Source organism: Muscardinus avellanarius, assembly GCF_963383645.1.
Source record: "Muscardinus avellanarius genome assembly, chromosome: 6".
In the NCBI taxonomy this organism is placed as follows: domain Eukaryota; kingdom Metazoa; phylum Chordata; class Mammalia; order Rodentia; family Gliridae; genus Muscardinus; species Muscardinus avellanarius.
In genome coordinates this window covers 22,331,288-22,356,038 of record NC_137791.1, presented here as the reverse complement: position 1 = coordinate 22,356,038, position 24,751 = coordinate 22,331,288, and the positions used below count along the sequence as shown (strand labels likewise).

Here is a 24,751-nt window from a genome sequence, read left to right as displayed (position 1 = left end):
AACTTCATTTTAGTATTTTTCTTATAAAATATTTTCTAATATGCTAGATTATGATTAGTTAAAAGGAGAGAAAGTTGACATTTATATGTTGCCATATAAAAGGTCTATGTAATTAGGAAAAATACCATAGAACTTAAATTTTTTAAAAATGCACTTCCAAAAGTATGCTTTTGATATACCAATTATTGCACATCATATAGCATGTAGTTTTTAATTAAATATAAAAACAGGCTACATAAAACAGAAATCCAATCTGATTTGCTTGAAAATAGATTGCTATTTCACTCTACAGGAATGGTTTATTTAAAAACAGTAAATGGAAAAGAAATGCATTTTCTTGTGTTGTTCTAAGCCTCAGGGGCTAAATGTAATGAATATTTTAAGAGATTATTTTAATTAAATTCCTGCACATCTAAACAGAGTAATATTTTATTATCACATACATAACCATGTAACTGAGATATTCATTAAAGTTAACACTTTCTGGACCAAGAATTCATGGTATGATTTACTGACCTTGTGCAAAAAGGCACAAATTAGGAAGAAAAATGAAGGGGGACAGACTTTGATTAATATAGGTAATGCTATACCATATTTATAATAGCCTTTTCCCTATTCTGCTTTACAAATGCAGCCACAGAGAAAGGTGCCCTGCTGAGGCTGAAATGAGGCTGAAATCAGAGCACATGCCACGAGAGTGTGGGGAAACTGATCACACTGTCAGCAATTCATTTCAAAATGATGTATTTAGTGCTCATTTCACCTTCCAAGAAAAAGGAAAAGGAGTTCCTTAGACGGGAGGTGATGTTGTTATTTTCAAGGACATACCTAAGTTAAAGATTGCAGAGAGTGGAGTGTGCGATGGAGGGAGAATTAAAAGGAGAGAGAAAAAAAGGCAGAGCAAACAAGGAGAGCTTTATGCAGAAATTCAGTGCTACCACGCTGTTTGATAATTGCTAACATATGTGGCTTCTCTGTTTCATTATAGTCGTCCTCGTGAGTTCTGGCGCCTTGACTACTGGGAAGATGACTTGCGGCGCCGGCGACGATTTGTGCGTAACCCTCTAGGATCGACACATCCTGAAGCGACACTAAAAACAGCCGTGGAACATGGTCAGTGTATAAAGCGCTCCGTGCCAATAGCAGCAGGCGCAGTGCTTGCTAATGAAGAGCACAACTCCATTACTACCAGGCACTATAAAGCAGTCCAGCATCACATTTCATAGTTACACACCCCAGAAAGAGATGTTAATTTTGTTATAGTCAGTATCGGTCCTATGAAATTATCATGTCAAGTGTATTTATTTCTTATACGCACAAGACTCAAAAGTTAACATAGGCCTTTTGTTTCAAAGTGTAAGGCTAAAATATTTGTCCTTTTAGGCTGTACATTAGCTTTGATTAAACTAATCCTGGGAACCTTCCTTAAATCCATGAGTATTAGAGAGACAGCGTTTATAAACCAAATAGATTTCTAGGTTCTGGCGTGCATGCATGGTTTTCCCCCAACCGTGGTATTTTAGCATGAGATTATAAAGTGGAAAAGATGGTAATAAATGTCCAAGCATCTAGATACTTTCTGACCCTTGATTTGTAGGTGGTTGTGATTGATTGCTGGTGGAAAAAGAGAATAGACATTATTTTCATATGTTCCTATTCGGCATCATCTTGATATCAGAGCTTAACAAAACATTTTCCCCTTCTTGTTATACGGCATATAACTATCATTTAGTTTAGGTAGAAGTCTGAGAAGCAAATTGGAAAAAATTAAAAAGGTCCTTTGGTTTTGAGCACAGAAATTTTATGATTCTTGAGAGCTATTTAAAATATATTAAGGGTAAAATGCCCCTGTCCCTGTTGAAATTATTTTGATTTTACAAAATATAAACTGGTGAAAAATAACCCCCCCCCTTTTAAACTATTAGTTTACCAATCAGCAGCTTATCATTAAATGTTAATATGTAGTATACAAAATAAATGTTAAATTACGTTCAGTAAGGATGTTAAATATTTTCAAATTTTTGTTAGTCTTAACTGAAACATTACTGTAACATATTAATGTAATGCTGTGTGATGTTTCAATAGATGTAAGGATATTAAGAATTTGTATTAGAAATCTGTAGTATTAGGTTTGGCCTTAGTGAGGCAGTTTAACCTCTTGCACTGAGCCTTAAAGAGCCATTTCTGGAAGAAAATGTCCACAATATGTCATCAGATATAACACCAAATGCGACATCAGTCCTTTAAAATAAATGATCATAGAGAGGATAGTCAATAACAAAGTGATCTAAAAGGAGTAATAGTCTCAGGGCCCTACATCTTCACCTACAGGAGGGAGAAGGGGAAATATGATGTAGAATAAATTAGGCCACTTTTGCTCATTGACTCTTTTTGTGGTACAGCAGACTTGAATTTCATGTTTTTTCTTTCCTATTTTTTGGAGAATGGTTTATTTTGGTTTCGGTTAAAGGCACTTACATTGAAAATAATCAGCTATTTGTAATTTTATTCTTTTAGCAAACTTATTACCATGTGCACTTAAAATTAAAATTTAGTAATTGTTTTTCTGTCTTCTATACTGACATTTAACAGTGAGTTGTATGTTCTGAGTTCTCTAGCAGTAAGAATGTATTTTAAATTTTTTCCTTTTATATCTGAAAGGGAGGACTTGTTTTCTAAAGTCACACCTAAGTGAATTCTTTATCCTGAAAGAAATATCAATAGCTGATTTAAAATTTGTGGGGTAGATTTAGTACAAAATTTATTAAAATACACTCTCATAAAAGTTTTACATTTAGCAATTTTGAGGCAGTACAGTTTTAAGGAATAAATCTTAATTTTATTGTTAAACTTTACCTTTTGACATAATATTGTCGGGTTTGGGATGCCTTGCAAATACACCACCCTTGGTTCAATTCCCCAGTCCCAAGAAGAAGAAAAACCAAAAAACCAAAACCAGAAAACACGCTGAGAGCAACAACAAAATAATGTTGCCAGCATGTTGAATTCTTAGACACTGGGGATCGAACCCAGGGACGTTCTACCTCTGAGGAACACTCCCAGCCCTATTTTATTTTTATGTTTTGAAACAGGGTCTCACTAAGTTGATGGGAGTCCCACTATTTGCTGAGGCTGTCCTTGAACCTGCAGTCCTTTTGTCTCAGCCTCCCAAGTAGTGAGATTACAAACGTGTGCCACCAAGCTGGCTAAAAAGATGTATATTAGTTATGCTCTAAATATCATTTAAGATGTTGAAAGCAGATTTCACTCTAATTGCTGTAGATAATAGCGGAAAAGTTAAGACTTTTACGTATCTGTATTATTTTAAATTTATACAAACAAATTTAAGCACTTAATGTGATTCTATTTTATTCAGTGATATTCACAGATCTTAAGACTGTTATTTAAAGCACTTCAAAAATTTAAAAGCAATAAATTAAATATGAGATATGTGTTTTTAAAGATTGGCCAAATGTGCAGGAGATGCCTCAGTACTCTAACCATTAAGGATAGAGGTCATATTTAATATACAATTCTTTTAAAAATTATATAAGCTCTAATTAATTATACTCTGTGTATATGTTTTTTAAAATAATGACATAGTAGACAATTTGGAAACTCAGCACATAGACTGTACATATATGATGATGTCAGCATAATTTATCCTAATACATAGTGTAGTCAAGGAACTCAATTTCTTAGTGTTTTATTAAAGTAACTTAAAGTCGATACTCAGTTTTAATTTTGTGTTAATGATGAAATTGTACCTTTAAGAGCTGTTTGGAGTGTGGAGAAAGGTATCAAAATCAACATTAGGAATCAAGTATGCAAAACAAAACAATTGAAATTACAGTTTAGCATTAATACTGCCACTCAATGTTGAATTTAAATATTTAAAATAGAGCTTTCTGTGGATGGTATATCAGTGTAGTATAGTTCTGTGGCTTCTTACCTTTATAATTTATTTAACGGAGACAGGCCATTTCACAAATGCAGAATCTCAGAACTTCTTGAACTACATTATCCTTATCAAAGGAAGGCATCTGAATAGAAGCGCCATTGGAGAGTAGTTATGTATTTTAGAAGTAAGAGCCATCTTTTTTCCAGATTGATTTGATCTGAAGGCAAGCCTCTGGTGTAAAGGTGGCAGAGTAAATACCTGAAGAGTGATGTTCTCTGTTTGGACGATCAATACCGGCCCCATGACTCTACTTCTGGCTACCTTCTAGTTAAAAACAAATTTTTTAATTCTGACAATTTAATTGCCCTTCCCAAGTTCACATTAACTTGCTTGGGGAAAAGAGATTTAGGTAATTTTTCAAACAGAGACCCTCCAAAGTGGTTATTTGTAAAAGTCATGTTGTAATGGGAGATTCCTTTAACTTTGCAGAAACTGAGTCATATTATTAAATAAAATTATTCTTTCTCTTATGATTAAATATTTTTATGGAAATTAACAGCAGCTCACAATGGTAGGCATTTGATTCCTGAGGGCATTTCTTTCCATTTTATAGTTTTAAATTTTATTATGAAATCTGTTGTCATGATTCCTAACATACTCCTAATGCACAGAGTCCAGCTTGGCAGTTATTTATGAACAGAGCATTTTAGATCTGGAAGGAACCTAGGGCTAATGTCTAGTCCAACTTTTTTCTTTACAGATAAGAAAACTGAAGTAATAGAGAGCTAATGTAATTCTTGGTTGATAAAGGAAGAAAGCCCAGGTTAACTGAGGACTAGTCATATTTTCCTATCAATGTGCAATACTGTCTTCTAAAATTCATTGTTAACTGCAATGAAAATTTGTATTAAATTAAAGTCACATAAAAATGTTTTCAATGGTAGAAAATTTATTTTAATTCCAGTACTAAAATAGTTTAGCAGTAGAATTGTATTGAATTCAAGATATTTTTAGCTTGTAGAGAATATAAATTCTAATAGAGATATAGGAGGATTTAATATATTTTAAAAGGTATCTCCTAAGCAAATGGGATGACGGAGGTAACTCTGTTAATTTTCTAGGAATGACAGATCATGTAAAGATCCTAAATTAGGCCCTTATCTCAGAACTTCAATAATGCCAGATAATATTGCTAACTTTGTAGGACCAACATATATTAGGTTCTGCATCTAAAATTTTTGAGGAGGCCATGATCATTAAAATAAATGTGCTTGGCTTTTTAAAAATCACTTTGTAGTTTCAGTATTTTGTGCAGTTTTTTTTTTTTAATTGGAACCCAAAAGAAATAGCATAAACTGTAGAGCAGACTTAATTGGTTAGGTTAACAGCTTGACTATGAGATGTTCTTTAAGTGTCTGTTGAGAATGCAGTTATGGTATATGCCACACGTCACACAGAGTAGATGCCATTTCTTTTATGTACATTTGAAGTTACTCTGTTATTCCATTACTAACCTTTGTCTTTAAGAACAAAGTGGCTGATTCTGAATGGATAAACCTGTTTTACTATTTCTTGGACTATTGATGATTTCTGTTTACTGGCTCAGTGGCTGTTTGAAAGGGGATTTATATATCACAGGTGAAACCATTTCCTGAGATCTTTTGTTCTTTTCCTATTTTAATTTTACTCACCTCACCTATGTTGGGTAGATAAATCACCTCCTGACTAGCGCTTGTGCTAAAGAAAAACCTTACACTTTGAGGACCAGCCTCTTCTGGGACCTCTCATTGCTCTTAGTATGGATGGATCAAAAGTCACCAAATTTCCCCAAGTGTTTGTACAATGCAGTTTAATTATTAAGATCAGTATTAAACCAAAATAAAAGGTGACATTAGATAAAGGCAGTGTGTTAATAATATGACAAAAGTAAACATGTTCAGTAACAGTTTCATTAGCAGAAATTGTCTGAATTGAACTTTAAAAGTACGTTCTAACTTCATCCCATTTAAATTTTAAACTAGCATAGAATATACTCACAGATGATATCAAAATAATTGATGCTTGTTTTATAATGGTTGAGTATTAGACAAATGAAAGTCAAAAAATACTTTTCCTCAACATATAAACATGATAATTATCTTTTACTTTATAGTGGGCAAAGTTTTGTTCTAATTTTGAAAAAAAAAAAGTTCTTTAGCAGAAAGCTATTAGACCACTGAGAATTGAACACCAGCGCATGTGGTGTGTATTAGAGTACTGTTGGTAATTTTACTGCTGCTAACTTAAAATCCTCAAGGGGGAGTTAATTACAGGAAAACCATTCTAAATATCAGTAAGCTGCATATTTTCTATGACAAGAGGTTTTTCAGGGGAGGTTGAACAATTCCAGAATCTGAGCTTGTAAAAATAAGTAAATAAATAAATTAAAGTGGGTGTTTGTATGCATACACTCCACCTATAGTTCTTACATTTTTTCATAAAACTATTTAATTCCAAAGTTACTTTGTTTTATATGAGTCAGCATGATGAGAAAATACTTACATTTTAAATCCCAGTTGGAAGTAATAACATATCTTTAGTGGTCATTTAAGTGAAGGAGGATTTATTTACTGAGCTATTTTAAATCACTGTGCATTGCCACCGAGGACTCCCGCTTTTTGTAAATATTTGTGCAGATTAAAGTGTTTTCTTTCTTTCTTTCTTTCTTTTCCAAATAAGCTTGGGATATACTTTAGGATCTATATGACAATGATCATAGAAAAAGTAAGGGGCAAGGTATTGAGTTTAGTTTTTTCTGTGTTTGCAAATTTAGGTTTGGAAATGACTTTTCTTGTCAATTATGATTCTGATTTAACCTTTTAAAGTGCACTCTGGGAAAACGAGGATTAGACAGATTAGTAACTTGCATATATCTGCACATGGTTTCTGTTTTATTTTCCTTTCTTACTCACATGTAAGAGGTAGTGTATTGTTGTGGTTAGGAGGCCAGATTCAGGCCAAGCCCTGCCCTGTTATATCCTGACTCTGTACTGGGTCCGGTCACCCTGGGTAACCTAGGTAACACCTCTGAACCTTTGTTCTTATCTGAAATGAACAATTAACAGAAGGGTTTTTGAGAATTAAATGAATTAAATATTAAAGTGTTTTGAATACTCTCTGGCACATGGTAAATGCTCTGTATTTTATTAGCCTATTGGTATTATTTCTGCCTTGAAGAAGGAATTGAAATTATATAATTGAAAGAAAATGGAGCCGGGCGTCGTGGCGCACGCTTGTAATCCCCGCGCTTGGGAGGCAGAGACTGGAGGACTGCGCAGGTTCGAAGCCAGCCGCGCTGGCTTAAGAGACCCTGTTTCCAAAAAAAAGTATAAAAATAGGTCTGGGAGTGTAGCCCGTAGGTAGAAGGGCTTCCAGGAACCCCAGTGCCACCAAATAAAGAAAGAAAGAAAATGGAGAGAATGTAGCACACTGACCCTTTTCTAAAATCTATCTGCAAATGGCAAACGGCAATTTTTTATGATATACTATAAGAGAAAGTCTAGAAGATGGCACTTTCTTTTGCATCTCCCAGTAGCCAATTTGTTTTTAGTAAAGTTGATTGTAAATTGGAAAAGATTTTTGTTTGGGCAAAGGAAATGTTTATTATTCTAGAGCAAGGAAATCTAAGTGCTTGAAATATAAACAGGGATATGAAAACATACTGCTGTTTTCCTAAAAGTTAGTAGTTCATTGCTATGCTTCTCTAGTTTTTTTTTTTTTTTGGTGGTACTGGGGTTTCCTGGAAGCCCTTCTATCTCTGGGCTACACTCCCAGACCTATTTTTACATTTTTATTTGGAAACAGGGTCTCCTAAGCCAGCGCGCGCGGCTGGCTTCGAACCTGCGTGATCCTCCTGTCTCTGCCTCCCAAGCGCGGGGATTACAAGCATGCGCCACCATGCTAGGCTCTAGTTTTTTTTTTTTTTTTTAATAAAGACATTTTAATTCTGAGCATTAACTTTTCAAATATTCTTTGAGACCTTTGTAGCTGTGCAGCTTACATGCTATATGTGGGCATGAAAGAAAATAAGAAAAGATTTTATTTTTAAATACAGAAAGCTTCTTCCCATGACTTCCTCATTTAACATAAAGTTGCCACGTTCTTCTCAGTGCCATAGTATTATGAAAATAGTACACATGATGAGCTCACAATAAATATGAAAAGAACCACTTTAAAACATAGCCAAGGCTAGTAAATGCAAAGCTGCTTTGATCTGCCATGTTAACCAGGTATCCCTTGTGCAGTTTGATTTAATACTTAGAATACCTTATAGAGGTAAATATTAGTCCTATTACAGCAAATTTCTCCATCCCTTTTGGGGTTTGGGCCTTGTGCCTAGGAGAAACTGCCCCAGAAGGAAAGGGCTGGCCAGCCTATTCCCATACAAAGAGCTGCAGCCAGGTGGGTGGGTCAGGTGCCTTAGCCCTGAGACCTCCATATCTGGAAACCTACTGGCCTGTAGTGTGGTAAAGATCCTGAACTTTCCCCCTTGTAACACCACTAAAAGTAATAATAATGATGATAATAATAATAATATAATGATGTTAGGAAAAGATGAAAACTCGAGTTTTTACAAATCATAAACCATATCGGCTTTTCCACTTAAAAGAGAAAGCTGCTCAAAACAGTGGTGTGGCCACGGGAGGGTTTGATGTCAGAGTTTGAGAGTTTCAGTGTGTTCTTCCAGTCACACTTACGCCCCCATTTCTGGTTCCATTGTGACTGGAGGTGCTTTGTCCAGCCTACATTCTGTGCACCCTCCCCTCCTTCCTCTGGGTCCCAGTGCCTGAGTCTGGTGGCTGCTCCAGGCAGGCTTGTAGAGGCCTTGCCCCATGCCTCTCAGCCAGCACTTTCTGTTATGTTTGCCCCGGGGTGCCTTAGCCCTTTAGTTCAAAAGTGAGGAGGAGGAGGAGGAGGAGGAGGAGGAGGAGAAGGAGGAGGAGGAGGAAGAGGAGGAGGAGGAGGAGGAGGAGGAGGAGGAGGAGGAGGAGGAGGAGGAAGGCAGAAGGCAAGTGGAACCTCACTCTGCACCCACACTGCCTGGCTGTTGGGTATTTGTAAAGGGCAGAAAGGGCGGGGAGTACATGTGTGGGAATGAGAGCAAGGGCGGTGTGGAGGAAGGAGGAGGGCCAAGGGGCAGGCCCAGCAGCAGGCAGCTGTTACTGCTGGAGGTGGCCTCAGTGTCTGGGCCTGGTCCTTCTTGCTCTTAGCTTTGACCCTTTTCATTTGTGGATTCTCCTCTACAGCTACTCCCCAGCCATTTCAAAATATTTGGCAGTATAATATTCAGAGAAATGAATCAGTCCTTCTTACTTTATGGTGTTAAATAAATATTATTTCCAAAAACTACGTTCTGATTTTCCCTACTAAGGAATTTTAAAAAGTGCTGCTTTGGAACCAGCTCCTGACCTATGAGTAAACAGAAGGCTGGACGAGCGGTGCAGGGGTCAGATTTAATGGGATTAGGGTGCTTGTTCAGGGTAACGTTACACTAGCTTGGGGAATGTCAGCATGAGCTTGTGTGCCATCCCGGTCACTTTCCCCACTTGGGGTGACTGTGTCTTCAAGAACAGCCATCCTTCCTGGCCACCTGCCCTTACCTCCGCTCCTGCTCCCTGCCAGCCAGTGCTCTCAGTGCTGACGGACAGCTTTGTTTCCTTTTCATTTCAGCCGCAGATGAAGATATCCTTGCTAAAGGAAAACAGTCCATCAAGAGTCAAGCCTTAGGAAATCAGAACTCAGACAACGAGGTCCTCCTGGAGGGCGACGACGACACTCTGTCATCCGCGGATGAGAAAGATTTAGAGAACCTTGCTGGTAATTCAGTGGTTGTGCAGACATTTCAGCTGGCTCTGGGACAATGAGATCTAATTACTTAGTTTTTCAGCTGTGACCACCAAGACTACCAAGCTTACACCCACAATCACGTTAATTAGAGATTGTTTTTGTTCTTCCCAGCAAACCACCGCCCCACCTCATCTACAATTTCCTCTCTGTTTTCCTATTTAGTCCACTTCTCATCTTTTTCTTTTATGTATAATTCTTACCGAAGAAGAAAAAAGTTTAAAAGCAGCTGCAGCACAATTACTTTACCCATCCCACGTGAGTTTACCAAATCTCTACAAACGAGAGCTGGAAGTGAAACTCTGCCACTTGTTTTATAAATAAAGCTTATAGGCAGATGAGCTTTTTGCTTTGATATAAAAGTCTTAGTGAACATATTGTATATACATTTAATTCACTCAAGAAATTAATTCCAAGAATACCATGGTTTTTCGTGGGATTCACATATTTTGCTTGATGTAAAAATCTTGATTTGTACTCTATAGATTCTCAGTTTTACTTCCCTTATGGGAAAAAATTCTCTTGTTTAGCCTAAAATTTTAGTCATTCATTAAATGGTTTTTGCCCCTTAATGTTTATGGCCTTCTTCCTCGAGGAGGAAAGTCTGAAGGAGTCCACGATTTCTTTGGGTGAAAAATTATATATCCTTCCATTTTGATGGTTTTAAGAGAAAAGGCATTAGGAAAGCCTTTATTTGATGACATATTTGCAACCTGTGCTACCATGCAACTTGATAATGAAAAACAAGAATAGAAGCCAGTTGTCTTCTCTGACAAGCATACACCTCTCTATAGGTAAAGCAAAATTAATTGGAGTATACTGTAAAGGGATTGGAGTGGAGAGTAAGGCACATACTGGCACTCCCAAGTTTTTCTCTCCACATTCATTTACCTATTTCCTCCTTTATTTTGCCTCTATTATTGCTACTAGTAATACATTCATACCGTAATAGAGGTGAAAGGGGAGTTTAATTATATAATCTTGACAATGGCAATAGGATTAAGAAGTAATCCACACTAATAAAGTGGTGTGGGTTAGAAATGAAGTGGGAATTGTCAGGGGTCTTCTGCAGGACCTAGGCTGCCCTAGCTCCTGCAGCTGTCTGCTTACCCTATAATTGAATGTCTAAGAGTGATTGAAAAAATGTTATTTCTTCTCAGGATTACATGCTAATGTACAGAGGGCAAAAGGAGACAGCAAAAGAACACATAGCACATAGCTGCTTATTTCATCCATTTATAGGGATGAGCTTTGGGAAATCATGGCTGTTCTGCAGCTATCTGCTGCCCATCTGCAAACACAATGTATTTGTACATTGGGAATAGAGGGCAAAGCCTGCTCTGATCTCTGCAGAGCATCCCTTCTATTGTCCTACTGGCACACATTAAGATTGATGTGAGATTAAGGACCATCACCCTTCCAACAATCGATGGAAATGTCAATTCATCTGAATTTTGAAACACTTATTCACCCATTGATTACCTGAACGGGCGCACCTTGTTTATAGGCAGTATATTAATTCAGAACTGTAGGTGCCAGTCTTCTCTTGGAATGTTTTCTTCTTCTATAGGATTTATATGATGGTATTGACATGGAATTTCAAATTTTTTCTGCATCTTTCTCCATATAAACAAATAAGAGAGAGAGAGAGAGAGAGAGAGAGAGAGAGTGTGTGTGTGTGTGTGTGTGTGTGTGTAGCATGTATGTGTATTATATGACTATTACTTTTATTTCTTATTTTAACTCTGATATACTTTATGCTGTTCTATCTGCAGTGAATATATTGTTTTCAGTAGCGGCCTGATTTGTCTCTTTGATAAGCCCTGTGGAGATTTGATTATTCCAATAAAAATTCATTCACTTGGAAACCCACCCTCCAGCTGTTTACTCCCAGAGTCCCTGAACTACACTAATATTAGATTTGGAAGCATTGAACAATATTTAACAGTGGAAATGAAGGCTTAGAAAAGAAGTATTTTTACCAGCCTTTCGTGGGGTAAAGTTGTTATGGAAGAGGTTTTGTGTCAAACTGGCACAAAATCTTTATCAGAGAACATGGTTTATCAGAGAATTTCTCCCTTCCCTAATAAGCTAGGGATCTTTTTCTAGTCGCGCCTCAGCCAAACTGAGCTCCCCTCTGGCCTGGGAAGCCTCCGGAGGCTTCTTCGCTCCTGGTTGTTATTCCATGTTGTTTGATAGCCTGGGGCTCGTTTCATAAATGGAACGAGGGTGCACGTATTTAGTCAGTGCCACCTTCTTACCTAGAGATGAGACCGAAGCTCTTCACACGCCATGTAAAATAATCGCATCCTCCTTTGCCATTATCATTAGCCGCCTGTTATAAATCCTTTTATATGAGAACCCTGACTGCATTTTCAGAGGAAGATTTGGGGTGGGCAGGATACGGAAGTGTAGAAGGATTGGCATGCAAGTTGATCTCACTTTTAATTCTTCAAAAAATCAAATAAAAAGAGGTGGTCTCACTTTTAACTCTTCAAAAAACCAAATAAAATTTCTGATCAAATTTGAGTTTTTTGGAGCAGAGGCATTCCAACTCATGTGGCTTGTCTTTTTCTCTTGGCAGGTCCTGTTAGCCTGAGCACAGCAGCTCAGCTTGTGGCCCCCTCTGTTGTGGTAAAGGGCACTCTTTCTGTCACCTCCTCTGAACTCTATTTTGAGGTGAATGAAGAGGATCCTAACTTCAAGAAAATCGACCCCAAGGTGAGATGAGGAGCGAGTTTCGTTTTTCGTATTATAGGATGGTTGGCTGCTGTTAGGTAAGATTGGCACTGATGAAGTCTCCCAGGTTTAGCTTGAATTTCTTGCTGAGTTGTGTTTGCTTATATGTAAGAAAGTTATCTTTTTGAGCTATGATTTCTTTAGTATCTAGATTATTGAAATTCATTTTGATTCAAAACAATTTCCACTTAATTGCATTTATCATTAGCTCTTTGGTGAGGGGGGACCTCAGGGAACATTGTCCATAAATATATTTTGTCTCAAAGGGCCTAAGGTGAATTAAGCTACAAAATTCAGTGAGATGGAGAGTGGAATTATTTTGTTTAGCCTTTATGTTTTCTGGGTATAATACCAATATATCATTCTCCTTGCTTTGTCCCATGACTTACTACTCCGCCGTGCATGCAAGCATGTTTTGCGCGTGTGTGATGCCTCTGTTTCCCATTACCTGTAATAGATTTTACAAGGCACTGCATAATTTCCTATTCTTAAATGAAAATGTAATTTCCCCTTTACAATGTACTTCTGATTACTTTTTGAGACCTTGGTAACTTTACTTTTGCTAAGAGGCATTTGTGTCTTTTTAATATCGTCGTAAACTCAAAATTACATTCATTTCATGAAAGTGAATGGTCGAATTTGCTCTAGGTTTCTTTAAAAAATGAGCAAAATCAGCAATCTCTAGAAAGAGAAGTGGTTTGGAATTTATCTTACTGCTACTTGTGTGTAGCTCTTAATTAAAATATTTTACTTTCATGATGAACTTTGCAGACAAAGCATTTCTCGTTTCCACATTGGTGCCTGTATTCGCAGGACTCTAGACTGCATGACAAGAAGGCCACGGTGGAGCTGGGTGTTTCGTGCTAGGTGATTCAGCTGATCCAATGCAGAGAAAACGTTAACTTTGAAACTACAGCACTTGAAAAGTTATTCTACTTTGTTATGTGGCCGAAAAGTCCAAAAATGTGTTTCCATTTCTTTAGGATGGGAAGGTTACCAAAATTACATAAACTTTTGATATCTGGTAATTTGTGAATTTAAGAGAGGCTGAGATGTAATTTAGAATTTCATTTGTGCTTTTGGAACACACACAGCTTAGTCTAAAATCTGATTTAATTTAAAGGTGGCTAATGAATTGTTCTCAAAATTAAAACCTCTGCCAATCTCTGAGATTCTATCCTTTGAAGTTATTTGCTCTCTTAGGAGAAGCTATAACTTTTATTTCTCTCTAATCTTACTCTGTGTAGGTCATTAAATTAATTTTCTTCCTCTGTTGCTTGTGAAATGCGTGATCTTTTGCTTTATCATGGAACTCACCTTGTGCCACTGCAACTCGCCTAATGTCCTAGAAATGAAAATTTTTTACCAGTTTATATTTAATTTTTTTAGCCATTATTAGAGGAATATGATATTGAATATTATTGCTTTAAGATGTTTTATAAACAAGGACATTTTGTTGCTACAGTGTTTTTCTTTGATTCCTTTTTTTCTTTTTACTGATATCTGAATTAAATAAGGAAGAAAAGCTCCTGAGTGCAATATATCTGTGTTTTCTGGTCAAGATGGTATCATTTTTTTCATGCACTAGTTGGAGGAAGCTCTGTCTAATGTTGTACTTTTTCTGAGTGAAAAAAGATGTGTGGGCATTTCAGGATAGCATTTCTATCTTTAAATTCTGCATTCTTATATTATTTTGCACAAGTATAACCACCTATTGCTTGCTTTAAACTGTTTTTAAAATTCAGACCATTTTTCTCTTGTGTAAAGAAATTAGTGAGTGTTCTGATTTAGTGAGTTTATTTTATATCTACAGGAAGAAAGAACAGAAAAATAGATATAATGTACCAAGGTAGAGATGATTTCAGAACTGATCAAATTGAGGTGTATATTTTTAATGCAAGGCTGATTTGCCAGGAAATCCTACAGCTGAAGCCTGTTCTAGCAAGTGAACTGGGATCAGGCCCTGAGTAGCTTCTGGTGTTTCATCCATCTCTGCTTCCCTGCTGCTCATCCCTCCACACACCCCTCCCCCACGCGCACTTCTTCCTCTCGTCTTAAAATTGCTTTTTTAGAACATTTTTCTCCTCATCTCTCATTTATGGATTTTTAAAAAATTAAAAGTTACACTAGCTCTGAGAATAAATATTGAAGGGGAATGTCTGGCATCCACTCTGTACATGTGCCTCACATTAGCCAAGCTAATGGAGAATATAGACCCCCCCAGCATAAAGAAGACAAACCTATTCCTTTAGGATACTTTCAGTCTTACTAATTAAGTTCCAAATAGTTCTTTTCTTATATTAAAAAGAAATCTTTGTCATAGTTGAAACACTGAAATAAGGTTTTTTTTGATTGTTACTTGTAGAAAAGCAGAAAGGAGAGAAAGGTACTTTTCTCATTTGTACATTTTTGGAACAATTTTTCTTTGGTCAGAAAACTGACCATTTTACAGAAAAGGTCAAAACCTTTTTTTTTGTTGTTGTTTGAATTGTTCATAAGCAGGTTCAGAATAAGTCTTGACATTCAGTAAAAGTGATCAAGTTATGACATTTAGCACTAAACCATTTCAAAGCTGAAGGAATTTATAAATTAGAATGGTTCATTTTGCCTTTTGCTGGAGGAGAGGAATATTGCTTATGACCATTCTATTCTCTTTTAGTGTGTTGTGTTAGTAGTTAAATTTTTTTACTCACAGCTTGAAGAATACAAGTGGTTGAAGGAAAAATATCAGCTGATTTTCTTTACCATTCAGGAAAGATCCATAAATAATTCCCCATTGTATTTGATTTTTGATAAAACATAAGAAAACAAATCTCTTAGTTTTCTTATGGAAAGTTTTTTTTCTACTTTTGAAATTAGGATAAAAATCTGTTCTTCTATATGGTTTTCTGTATTTCAAGAATGAAATAAAATGTTAGTTTTATTCTTAAAATCTACAGGACAAATATATGTTATAGTTGAGTGAACTTAATCTTTTCTCTTCCCTAAGGACTTTGGAGGGAACTTTTTAAGTTAATTTTACAAAATGTAGAGTATTTTAAGTTTTGCAAGTCAGAGTTTAAATAGAAGCTCCTTATATTTAGCTTCTCAAGTTCACAGCTCTGCACTGTAAAATAGAAAGTGATCTCACCTGCCTTCATCTAGGAACAATCCACAGACAGTCAATTACAATGTAAAGTAATATTTTTATTACTATTTTCAACAAGACATCTTAGAGTGAGGGAGAGGTGCAGGGGAGGGAGGGGCACAATCTGACATTGGCACTGCGATACGTTTAACATCGGTAAAACTTTTTTTTTTTAAAGAGAAATTTTACATATAGTTAAATAATTTTTTTTCACTTGGTGACAACATTCAGGCAACCCAAAACAAAACAAAACGAGAGAGAGGGAGGGAGGGGGAGAGAGAGAGAGATGGGGAAGGGAAAGGGGGAACTACTATACATCGATTTGAAAATGTACCTTGGGTTTCATTTTGTGATGGCAAAGCCCGATTGCTTCTTTTATGTGACCTTTTAAATTCACATTGTTTGGAAGGAAACGATCACTTTTGTGCAAGAGCGCGGCTCTTTTTGGTTGGCTCGCTCTCTTCCGCTGCCTCCCGGTGAGCGCAGGTCTTCCTTCGGAGCCCCGTTTCTTCCAGGTGACTTGGATAAAAGTTTGTGGGCGAGTTCGCCGGGTGTGGCCGCCGGCCCCGCGCGCGTCTATAGCTTGTCCAGGCTTTTGGGGTTGGTGAGGATCTCCCTGGCCAGCCTCCAGGTCTGCTTGGCCGCGCTCTCCAGGGCCGAGTGGGGCTTGCCCTGGAACAGGTCGAGGTTGGGCAGGAAGTAGTGCGGGCAGCGGCGGCACTGCAGGCAGGAGATGAGCTGCAGCAGGATGCCGTTGAGCCGGTCGCCCAGGCACGCCTCGTCCCAGTCCGTCTCGCGCGGGTGCTTCTCGCACTCGTACAGCAGCAGCGTCTTCATGTGGTAGTTGTTGAGCGGCTGCCCGGGCAGCTCCAGGTGGCGGTCCCGCAGCGTCTTGAGCACCGAGAGGCACTTGTTTCGGCAGCCGCCCATCAGCAGGCGGTTCTCCGCCTCCCCGAACTGCAGCACCCAGGCGTCGCTCTCGGCCGAGCTCTGCTTGCCGGTCAGCGAGTAGCACTCCTTGGAGAGCAGGTTGAAGCCCTCGGCCTTGACCTCCGCCACGCGGTTGGGGCCGGGCCAGGGGATGTGGGGCATCGGCCACTGCGCCGCGCTGCGCGGCCAGATGCCCGTGCACTTGAACGCGGGCGTGATCTGCACCACGTAGCGCTCCCGGATGCGCAGCTTCACCTCGCTGGTGTCGGCGATCATCTTGACCACGTCCCGGTAGCTGCACTTGTCCACCGCCTGGGCCACCAGCGTCTGGAAGCGCGAGCGGATCTTGCGCGCCGAGAGGTAGCCGGACGCGGTGATGAACTCGACCCACAGGGACATGCTCCGCTTGCGCCCGTCGCTCAGCTTGAGCACCGCGCAGCCGGGCAGCGAGCCGTCGTCCACGAAGTTGAAGACGCCCATCTGGTTGAGGTAGAGCACCACCTCGAACTCGGTGGGCGAGATGACCTCGAGCCCCTCGTAGCGGGCGTCGATCTCGCTCAGGGAGCTGATGAAGCGAGGCTCCTGCACCTCCACCTCCTTGAGCACGTCCGAGACCACCTTGCAGACCTCGCGGATGGTCTTGGCGATGGCCGCCTTGCGCGCCTGGCAGCGCTCCGTGTAGTACTTATTGAGCTGGTAGACCAGCTTGGCCTGGGCGGCGATCATGTTGGGGCACAGGTCCGGGCTGTACACCGGCGTCTCGCAGTACGTTGAGGGATCCAAGGCTCAGGCACTGGTGGTGGCCCTGCGGCTTTCCGGAGAGGCGCTGCGCTCCCAACCCCAGCCGCTCGCTCCACCTGGGCCGCGCGGACGCCCTCGCCGCCGGCCGGCCGCCGCTGGTCCCCTCTGGAAGCCTTTCCTCTTCGGCAGGAAACTAGAAGACGGTTTTTGACAAAGAAAAGTACTTGCTGGGACTTTTTCTTTTCTTTCTCTGCTTGATAAGTAAAATAAAAATGACCCTGCGTGGGGAGAGAAGGGGACGAGCGTTACTTGAGAAAAAAAAGAAAAAAATCAGGTCACTAGTGATCTGCAGCCGAGATTGCCCAGATACTCAGGAAACGAAGTCTTTCAAATGCCAAAAAGTGAATTTAAAAATATAAGCGAAACATTCAGTGGCTCATTTCTGAAACTTCTGTCCCTCGCTGGCAGGACCTTTCCACTCCCTGCAGGCGATCCTTCCGGCTCGCCCTCCCCAGATGGAGAGTGAGGGATGTAATTAATGTCCGGAGAGCGGCGAAGTGCAACTCGGGCCGCGGTGCTGCGCTCGCAGACGCCCCGCGGGCTCGGCGCTCGGGCTCGGCTCTTCTCAGGGGTCCTGTGGTCGCACTTTTCCTGTTGGGGGCGTTGTTTGGGTTGGCTCGGTTTGTTTGTAGTGGGCTCTTTCTGTCTTTCTTTAGGTGCAAACCGCTGGAAGTTGTTCGATATTCATTTCTGCTCCGTAATTTATACTTTTGGCCCTCACAAAATCTATTTTAGTGTGACGAAGTCGGGGCTTGCGTCGCATCTGGCGCGTAGTTCTAAGGATTCAGGGTTTTTCCTCTCCCCCTCCAGGTCGCGAGAGTGGATTCCACTTTGAGTCCTCTCTCCCTCCTCCCCTCTGATTTTTCTCTCTCCCCCTCCCTCCTTCCTTCTCTCTTCTTCTCTCTCTCTCTCTCTCTCTCTCTCTCTCTCTCTCTCTCTCTCTCTCTCTCTCTCTCTGCCTCGCTGTTTCCTGGAGTTATTTAGTTTATGAATGGTCCCAGGCCATCATGAGGGGGTGGAGCTTCAGTTCCTACAATCCCTATCCAGCTGTCAGTGCTCTAGCCAATCCCAGAGAGAAGACAGGCACGCCTGGCAAAGGGAGCTGCCACCGCTGCACTGATAAAGAACCTGGGTAAAGAGAGAAGTAAGAAAATAGAAGATAGTAGAAGTCCAATGCTCCGCACATGTGACAGCCCCCTCTTCTTTATCCTCCTCTCTTATCAGTTGCAGAGAAGAAAAGAGAGTCTATAGAGAAAGGGATTCTCCTGGAGATGGCTGGAATAACTCGAGAAAGTAGCAAGGGTCCAGAAAGGTTCTTTCTTTAAAAAAAATTCTCTCAACATCTTGCAAGAGAAGGCGCAAACTCCAACAGAATGGTTTTGGCAAATGGGGGAAGGAAAAGGAACTTGAAAAAGGACCTAATTTTTTTGTAGATTTTCCCCCTCTAGGGAAGTCTGCCTCCCCCCTCCCCTTTGTTACCGGGAGCCAGAGCAGTTGCTGGATATGTGTGCCAGCATGGGGGGGGGGGTGGTGGATGTGGAGTGAGGGTTTGTAACCATAAGTCTCTCATTAGTAATTTCCATATGCTGTTGAGGAAGGGGCAGGACAAAAACTAGTCAAAGCATGTTGTTTTTGGTAATTATTTGACAATTATGATTCAGATGCATTTAATGTCATTATTTTATTTTATGATTACAAGAATGAACCGGGTACTAGACAGAAAGTAAGCCACGAGAAACAGCACAAATTTATATAGAATTTGGTAGGATATGCTTGTAAGTTAAATACACTTCCAAAACTGTGTCATACTAAATGAAAATTAGGTAAGTGTGAGCCTGAATTAAAGTTTTCATAATATGTTGATGTTGTAAATCTAATTGTGAATGTATTCCCAGGCAATACAAAGTCTTATTTCTAAAGTGATTTTATTTTCATAATTGACTCTTGCTCTTAAAAGACTTGACTGCTACAAAAAAAAATCTATAACGATCCTGTTATTGATTATACAGATGGCTCCGCCCCTCCCTTGGCACTTCAAGTGAAACTCCTGCCTTGCCTTGAGTGTATGCATTATCCTTAACAAGCCTTACCCACAGCAGCCATTTAGGACGTTGGGATGAGACGAAGCTGTAATACAGCTCTGATTTGCTTACTATGGAGAGTTTATCTCTGAACCTAAGTTGTTTGGACTGAGTTGGTTTAACACCCTCGGGTAGATGGGATGCTTTTGTTTGTTTGCTTGTTTGTTTGATTTAGGAGCTGATGTACGAACCCTATGTTATGTGATGAAAATAAAAAGAAATCTATAGATCTGTTTAGGCACAACCTTCGCTTTGCAAAACCCAGTAGTGTGGCTTTAGCAAAACCCTTCCGGAGGATCTTCTTGTCTTCTTACAGCCTGACCAGGTTAGCCTGAATTCACTTGCTTACGGGGAGATAATTTCTTTCCCTTTTCTTAACGTTAGATACTTGGTCCTCTTGGTGTGGACCGCAGGCTCTCCTCGAAGCCAAAGTCCCTTTCTAAAGAATATTTGCCTTCATTTTCATCTTAAAAAAAAAAAATCCCAAGCTGATTTATTGCTTAGGCTGGCTCTTCGGTGGCCAGGCATTTGGAAGAGCAGTTGGAAGTAAGCAACGCGCAACTTTGGAGTGGCTGGGTCGGGGCGGCGGGCTGCAGCCTCCTGGGGCGGCGCTGGCGCTGGCCGCGGCTCGGGATGCTCGGGATGCTCGGGATGGGGTGCGGAGCGCCGGCGCGAGCCTCGGGCGCCCTGCTGGTAACTCCGCATCCGGCTGGGTCAAGGCGGCCTCTGGGAGACTTTTCTGGGCTGGGGGGGCACTTGGTCTTAGGGCGTTTCGTAGGAGCAGAAGATCACTCGCAACTTCTGAGGGCAGTTTTGGGCAGAGACTGGCGGCGGGCTGGCGACCAGAAGCAGTCCCTGCCATCTCTTGGAGGTGGCTCGAAAGTGGCCGGGGAGTCTGTGTCCGCTGCACCCCGACACAGGGTCCGGTGTCTCCTCTCCTCTTCTCTCCTCGCCTCGCCTCGCCTCGCCTCGCCTCGCCTCGCCTCGCCTCGCCTCGCCTCGCCTCACCTCTCCTCTCCTCCGCTCCCCTCCCCTCCCTTCCCCTCTCCTCTGGGGGCTGCCCAGGCCACTCCGGTCCCCAGACACCGCCGCGATGCAGGCTCTGTCAAGCCAAGCGTGACTAAGTTTCATCGCACCCTAGTCCCCGCGTTTCTCCACTTCTACATACAGAGGCTGAAGGATGATAAAATGTTACAAATGTTTTGATTTAAAAACAATTCATTACCAATTTACCCTGTCTAAGGTAGATGCTCTAGTAAATAATAAATCAGTTAAACAAAGGCGACTTTAATTTATTGCCTTGGTACTAATTAGAAACATCATTGGAGCAATAAACTTAAACACTTCCAGCAAATAATCCCCCTCCCCCTGCCTCTTGGCAGCCTGGGCCCAGTGCGCTTCCGCAGTGGGCTTTTAGCCCCTCTTTCTCTGGTTGAATAATTGAAGGGGAGCCGGGGATGCTGTAACTGAAGAGCCACTGTCACCTCTGCCTTTATGTAAGTTAGTATGGAAGCCCATCAGCAGCTCCTGGATGGCGTGTGCGAACGCAGTGCAGCTCCTTCTGCAGGAGATCGTGTTCTACTCCAGGAGAGCCAGTGAGAGAAAGAAACTCTAGAGGCTAAAAGCCACTTCAAGTCTTCAGACCGATTGATCTGTATTCTCTTGTTATAATCCGTCTCATCATACTTGAGTTAATGAGGCAAAGGAGGGGAGCGAAATCTGATGGTCCTTGACAAATTCATTAGGGAGGTTGCAGGACGTTTTATTTGACTGTTAAACGTCTTGTTTGTTTGGCTTAGGCAGTGCCAACAATCAGCAGGCTTCTGCCCGGAGCTGTGTGCTGGGGCTGGCTAGCCAGTGAGGCATTCCTTAAAAAAGGAAGGACATTCAGCCAGGGATTGAGTTTTTTGTTTGGGATTGGGGTTAGTCCAGAACCCTTAAACTCCTCAAGGCTTTACTTTTCCCCTCGGGGACCTTTATATAAGAATGTAGATGACAATACCAAGGTGGGCATACTTTTAGTTACTGCACACTAAAATACGTGTATGTTCAAAACTTTAGTCTGAAAAATCCCTTTACAAAATTGAATTGGGTCCTGGCAGCCACTGTACAGGTTCTGAGAAGCATGAATGTTTAGGGTGTAGAGAAGTAGTCAGCGCACTCATTGCATTCTGTTTGTACTTGATCATGACTACGTAAATGTAATGATTGAGTTTTCTCTCTCTGAAACCCTTATGTGTACAGTCCTGGAAATAAAAATTTTAGCTATACAAATATATTTTCAAAAGAAAATGGGCATATTTTTAAATTTGAGAGCCTTTTTATATTTAAAAGTAGAACCAGAAGTAGGTACTCTGGTGCTAAAATATGATAATGAATTGACAGAACACTTTGCAAACTGGAAATTACTTATTGAAGAATAAAGGCAATTAGGCTAGAATGTTCACCGTATAGCATTTTGTTGTAAGATAATAGTAAGGACTTGCCTTTCTCAAAATCGTCATGAAAAGTAGTAAATAATATAGTTGTAAAACTTTCTTACCTTGAGCATTTAGTTATGGCTTCCTTTAGCATAGATTTAAACAGCCTTAGCCTAAGTGCTTTGAGTAAGAACCCTGCCTTCCATATTTATAGGAGAACCGTATGGGGGGGGGAGAGCTAATGCCCTTTGCCTGTCATTTTTATACATTCCTGCATTGCTGATGAAGCTTGAACTGCTGCAGGGAATGTATGGATTTGAAAAGAAATGAGTTTGTGTTGTGTTTCTCAGAAGCAAAAGCGAACTAATGGATGAAGTCAGTACTTCTGTTCATCTGACAGTTATAATACTGTTTATGTTCCCAGAGAATACAGAATCCTTAAGTCGCCTTATTTTGTGCTGATCTTTACTTAGTAATGGATTTACTAAGTTAAACTTTAGTGCCTTTTTTTTACTTCATCAGATTAACAAAACTTAAAATGCATTTTTTTATTTTATTATTTGTAGAAATACAGTATTACAATCGTCTCTACTAAGGGTACACAGATTTTAGTTGATATGATTTTGCTTTCCAGGAAATAGTTTAGAAGCTTTCAAAAAATTAAATAATTGACTTAGAACACCCTTTTCAAAGGATTTCTACTTTATCTTCTAAAAGAGAACCACATATCTATCTGCATATTCTTATCATTTGAAATCTAACTTTAAAACATCGGTGGGTTGCTAAATCTTAGTTTTTATATATTTAACTAATCAACATAATTATAAATGCTTGATTTTTTTAAAAAAGAAATTTCTTTGGTCAGAATATAAACTGGCAGATAAAATACTATCAAATTCTTTGACTTTCAAAACTCACATTAAAAACAGAAAAGTAAATAATACAAGCATGATTTGTTCATGTATTTGATGAAATTTTATTGATAATTATTTTTAAATATATCTAAGAAGTCTTAACAACTGTTCATATTCTACTCTATGCATTATATTAAAAGTTAAATTATATCCTCTTTTGGTTATCTGTCAGTTCTTTGTGAACTGATTTAGTTTCCCAAACTCTGAAGTATCAGAGATCGTTCCTAAACTATTGATAATTGTTATTCTGGAATCAATCTAGAATAACCAATAATTGAATGTTTGCTTTGAACAGTTCACTGGTGTACCTATTAATAATTCTACATGGTCGAACATGCTGTCAAAAGGAGGTTCCCCCCTTCCACAAAACAGCTTTTAAAAAACAAAACAAACCTTGTAATCTCTTTGATTGGTAACTCAAGGGTATTGTTCTCCTTTGAAAGTGGGAACTTAAGATAATGTTTTGTCAGGTAAAAACACTAGCTTTAACTTTACATAGTAAACCTATCTAACTGTCCTGAAAAATACAACGCTTTCATGTATTTTTTTTTTTCCCAGTATTGCTTCATGGACGATTTAAGTTTGTTTGAATTATCTTAGAGAATACTCTACATATGATTAGTGATGTTTGCCCATTTTTAGACTTTTACTTATGTAACTCCTGTATTATTTAGTAGGATGAGAAAGTTTAAAGTATGTTAGGGTTTTTTTTTCTCAATTTCATCAACTTCACGAATGAGGACTATATTAAGTTGTACATAACTTGACTTCACCAAAATATACAACGATAGAGTAAGAAACTTGTGCTCAGTATAATGGAAGTAGCTTTTAGCTTGACTAAAGACTAAGTAAGTTCCATTGTATTTGCTGAGCTAGGTTGTAAAATGTTAAGAACGTCCAACTTAATTTAGCAAGTATTTTTTCAAAAGGTGTTTCATCAAACTTGTTATATTCTCATATATGTTGGTTTATGCATCTTGAAATTACCAAGAAATACTTAACTATTTCCTCTTTAACTTACACACTAAATTAAATTAAATACATATTTTTGAGTAACAATTACAATTTTCCATATATAAGCTGTTCTGAAAAGTTAGAAAACGGTTTTTAAGGCTTCTCTTTTCCCTCTCCTTCCTTCTGTTTTTTTTTAAGCAACTCATGCATATTATGTACTATGATGTCAGTATTAAACTTTACCTGCCAAATATCTTTGACTTTTCTATCTTTTGCTCTCAGAATAATCTTCACATCAAAGGGTACATTCAGAAGAGGCAACTCTTAACTATTGAAGGGATGGTGTTATAATACATGCAATATTTTTTGTGTCTTTTCTACCTAGTAAACCAGATTTTGCTGGTCTTAAACTTCTAGAAGATAAAAAACCCAGGATTAGTCAATACTAAATTTAATGCTAAAGAAAATCAAAAGTTGACTTTCTGGTTTAAAGAAGATGTGTTATCTTTTGTTTATGAGGATAATTATATTGACTCACAGTATGCCATCTCAAAGCCATCCTCACTTTCACTTCTATGATCTCTTGTGATCAGGGCCAGACAGTAATGGAACAGATGAAAGAAATTAGCAATGTAAATTATCTTAGTACTGAGGTATACTTAGTTCACAAAATAAGACTTGAAAGTATGCTGTATATTTCTTTCAGGTCATATGAGACATTTTGTAAACCTATGTTTAAAATGATCAGTTAAGCATATCCTATGGGTAGCTTTTTGTTTTACTTTAGGAAAAATAGCCATTTTAAACATCTTAGTTTATTTTAAAATACATTGGTCTTACAGCACTCCATCTGTATTATTCATAGTGGTAATTTAGCATCGATGTTCTGCTAAGATAACAAAAATTTTAGTATCCATTATGTTATTCTTAATAGAAATGTTAAAGTCTATTCTTCCTTCAAATGTTGTGAATTTGAGTAAAAGTTGTGCAGAGAGGGTTTC

The 24,751-nt window shown here is 39.3% G+C and overlaps 2 protein-coding genes across 4 annotated transcripts in view; one reads left to right on the top strand and one right to left on the bottom strand.

Annotated features, from left to right (window-relative positions):
* The window catches only part of LRBA (LPS responsive beige-like anchor protein), a gene marked incomplete at both ends in the record, with an annotated part of 652,640 nt that overhangs the window by 362,295 nt on the left and 265,594 nt on the right, over positions 1–24,751 (top strand). For 2 of the 3 annotated variants that reach the window (XM_080697476.1, XM_080697475.1), the window contains 3 exons: positions 989–1,119; positions 9,617–9,757; positions 12,369–12,505. In XM_080697476.1, the coding sequence (XP_080553602.1) occupies positions 989–1,119; positions 9,617–9,757; positions 12,369–12,505 (409 nt within the window). Of the gene's footprint in view, positions 1–988; positions 1,120–9,610; positions 9,758–12,368; positions 12,506–24,751 lie in introns of all 3 variants that reach the window. The other variant, XM_080697477.1, reaches the window with a different exon arrangement.
* On the bottom strand, positions 16,227–17,410 carry MAB21L2 (mab-21 like 2; the record flags this gene model as incomplete). The annotated part of the gene is made up of 1 exon (XM_080697726.1): positions 16,227–17,410. Exon 1 carries the CDS (start codon positions 17,304–17,306, stop codon positions 16,227–16,229), a length of 1,080 nt encoding a protein of 359 aa, XP_080553852.1. The 5' UTR covers positions 17,307–17,410.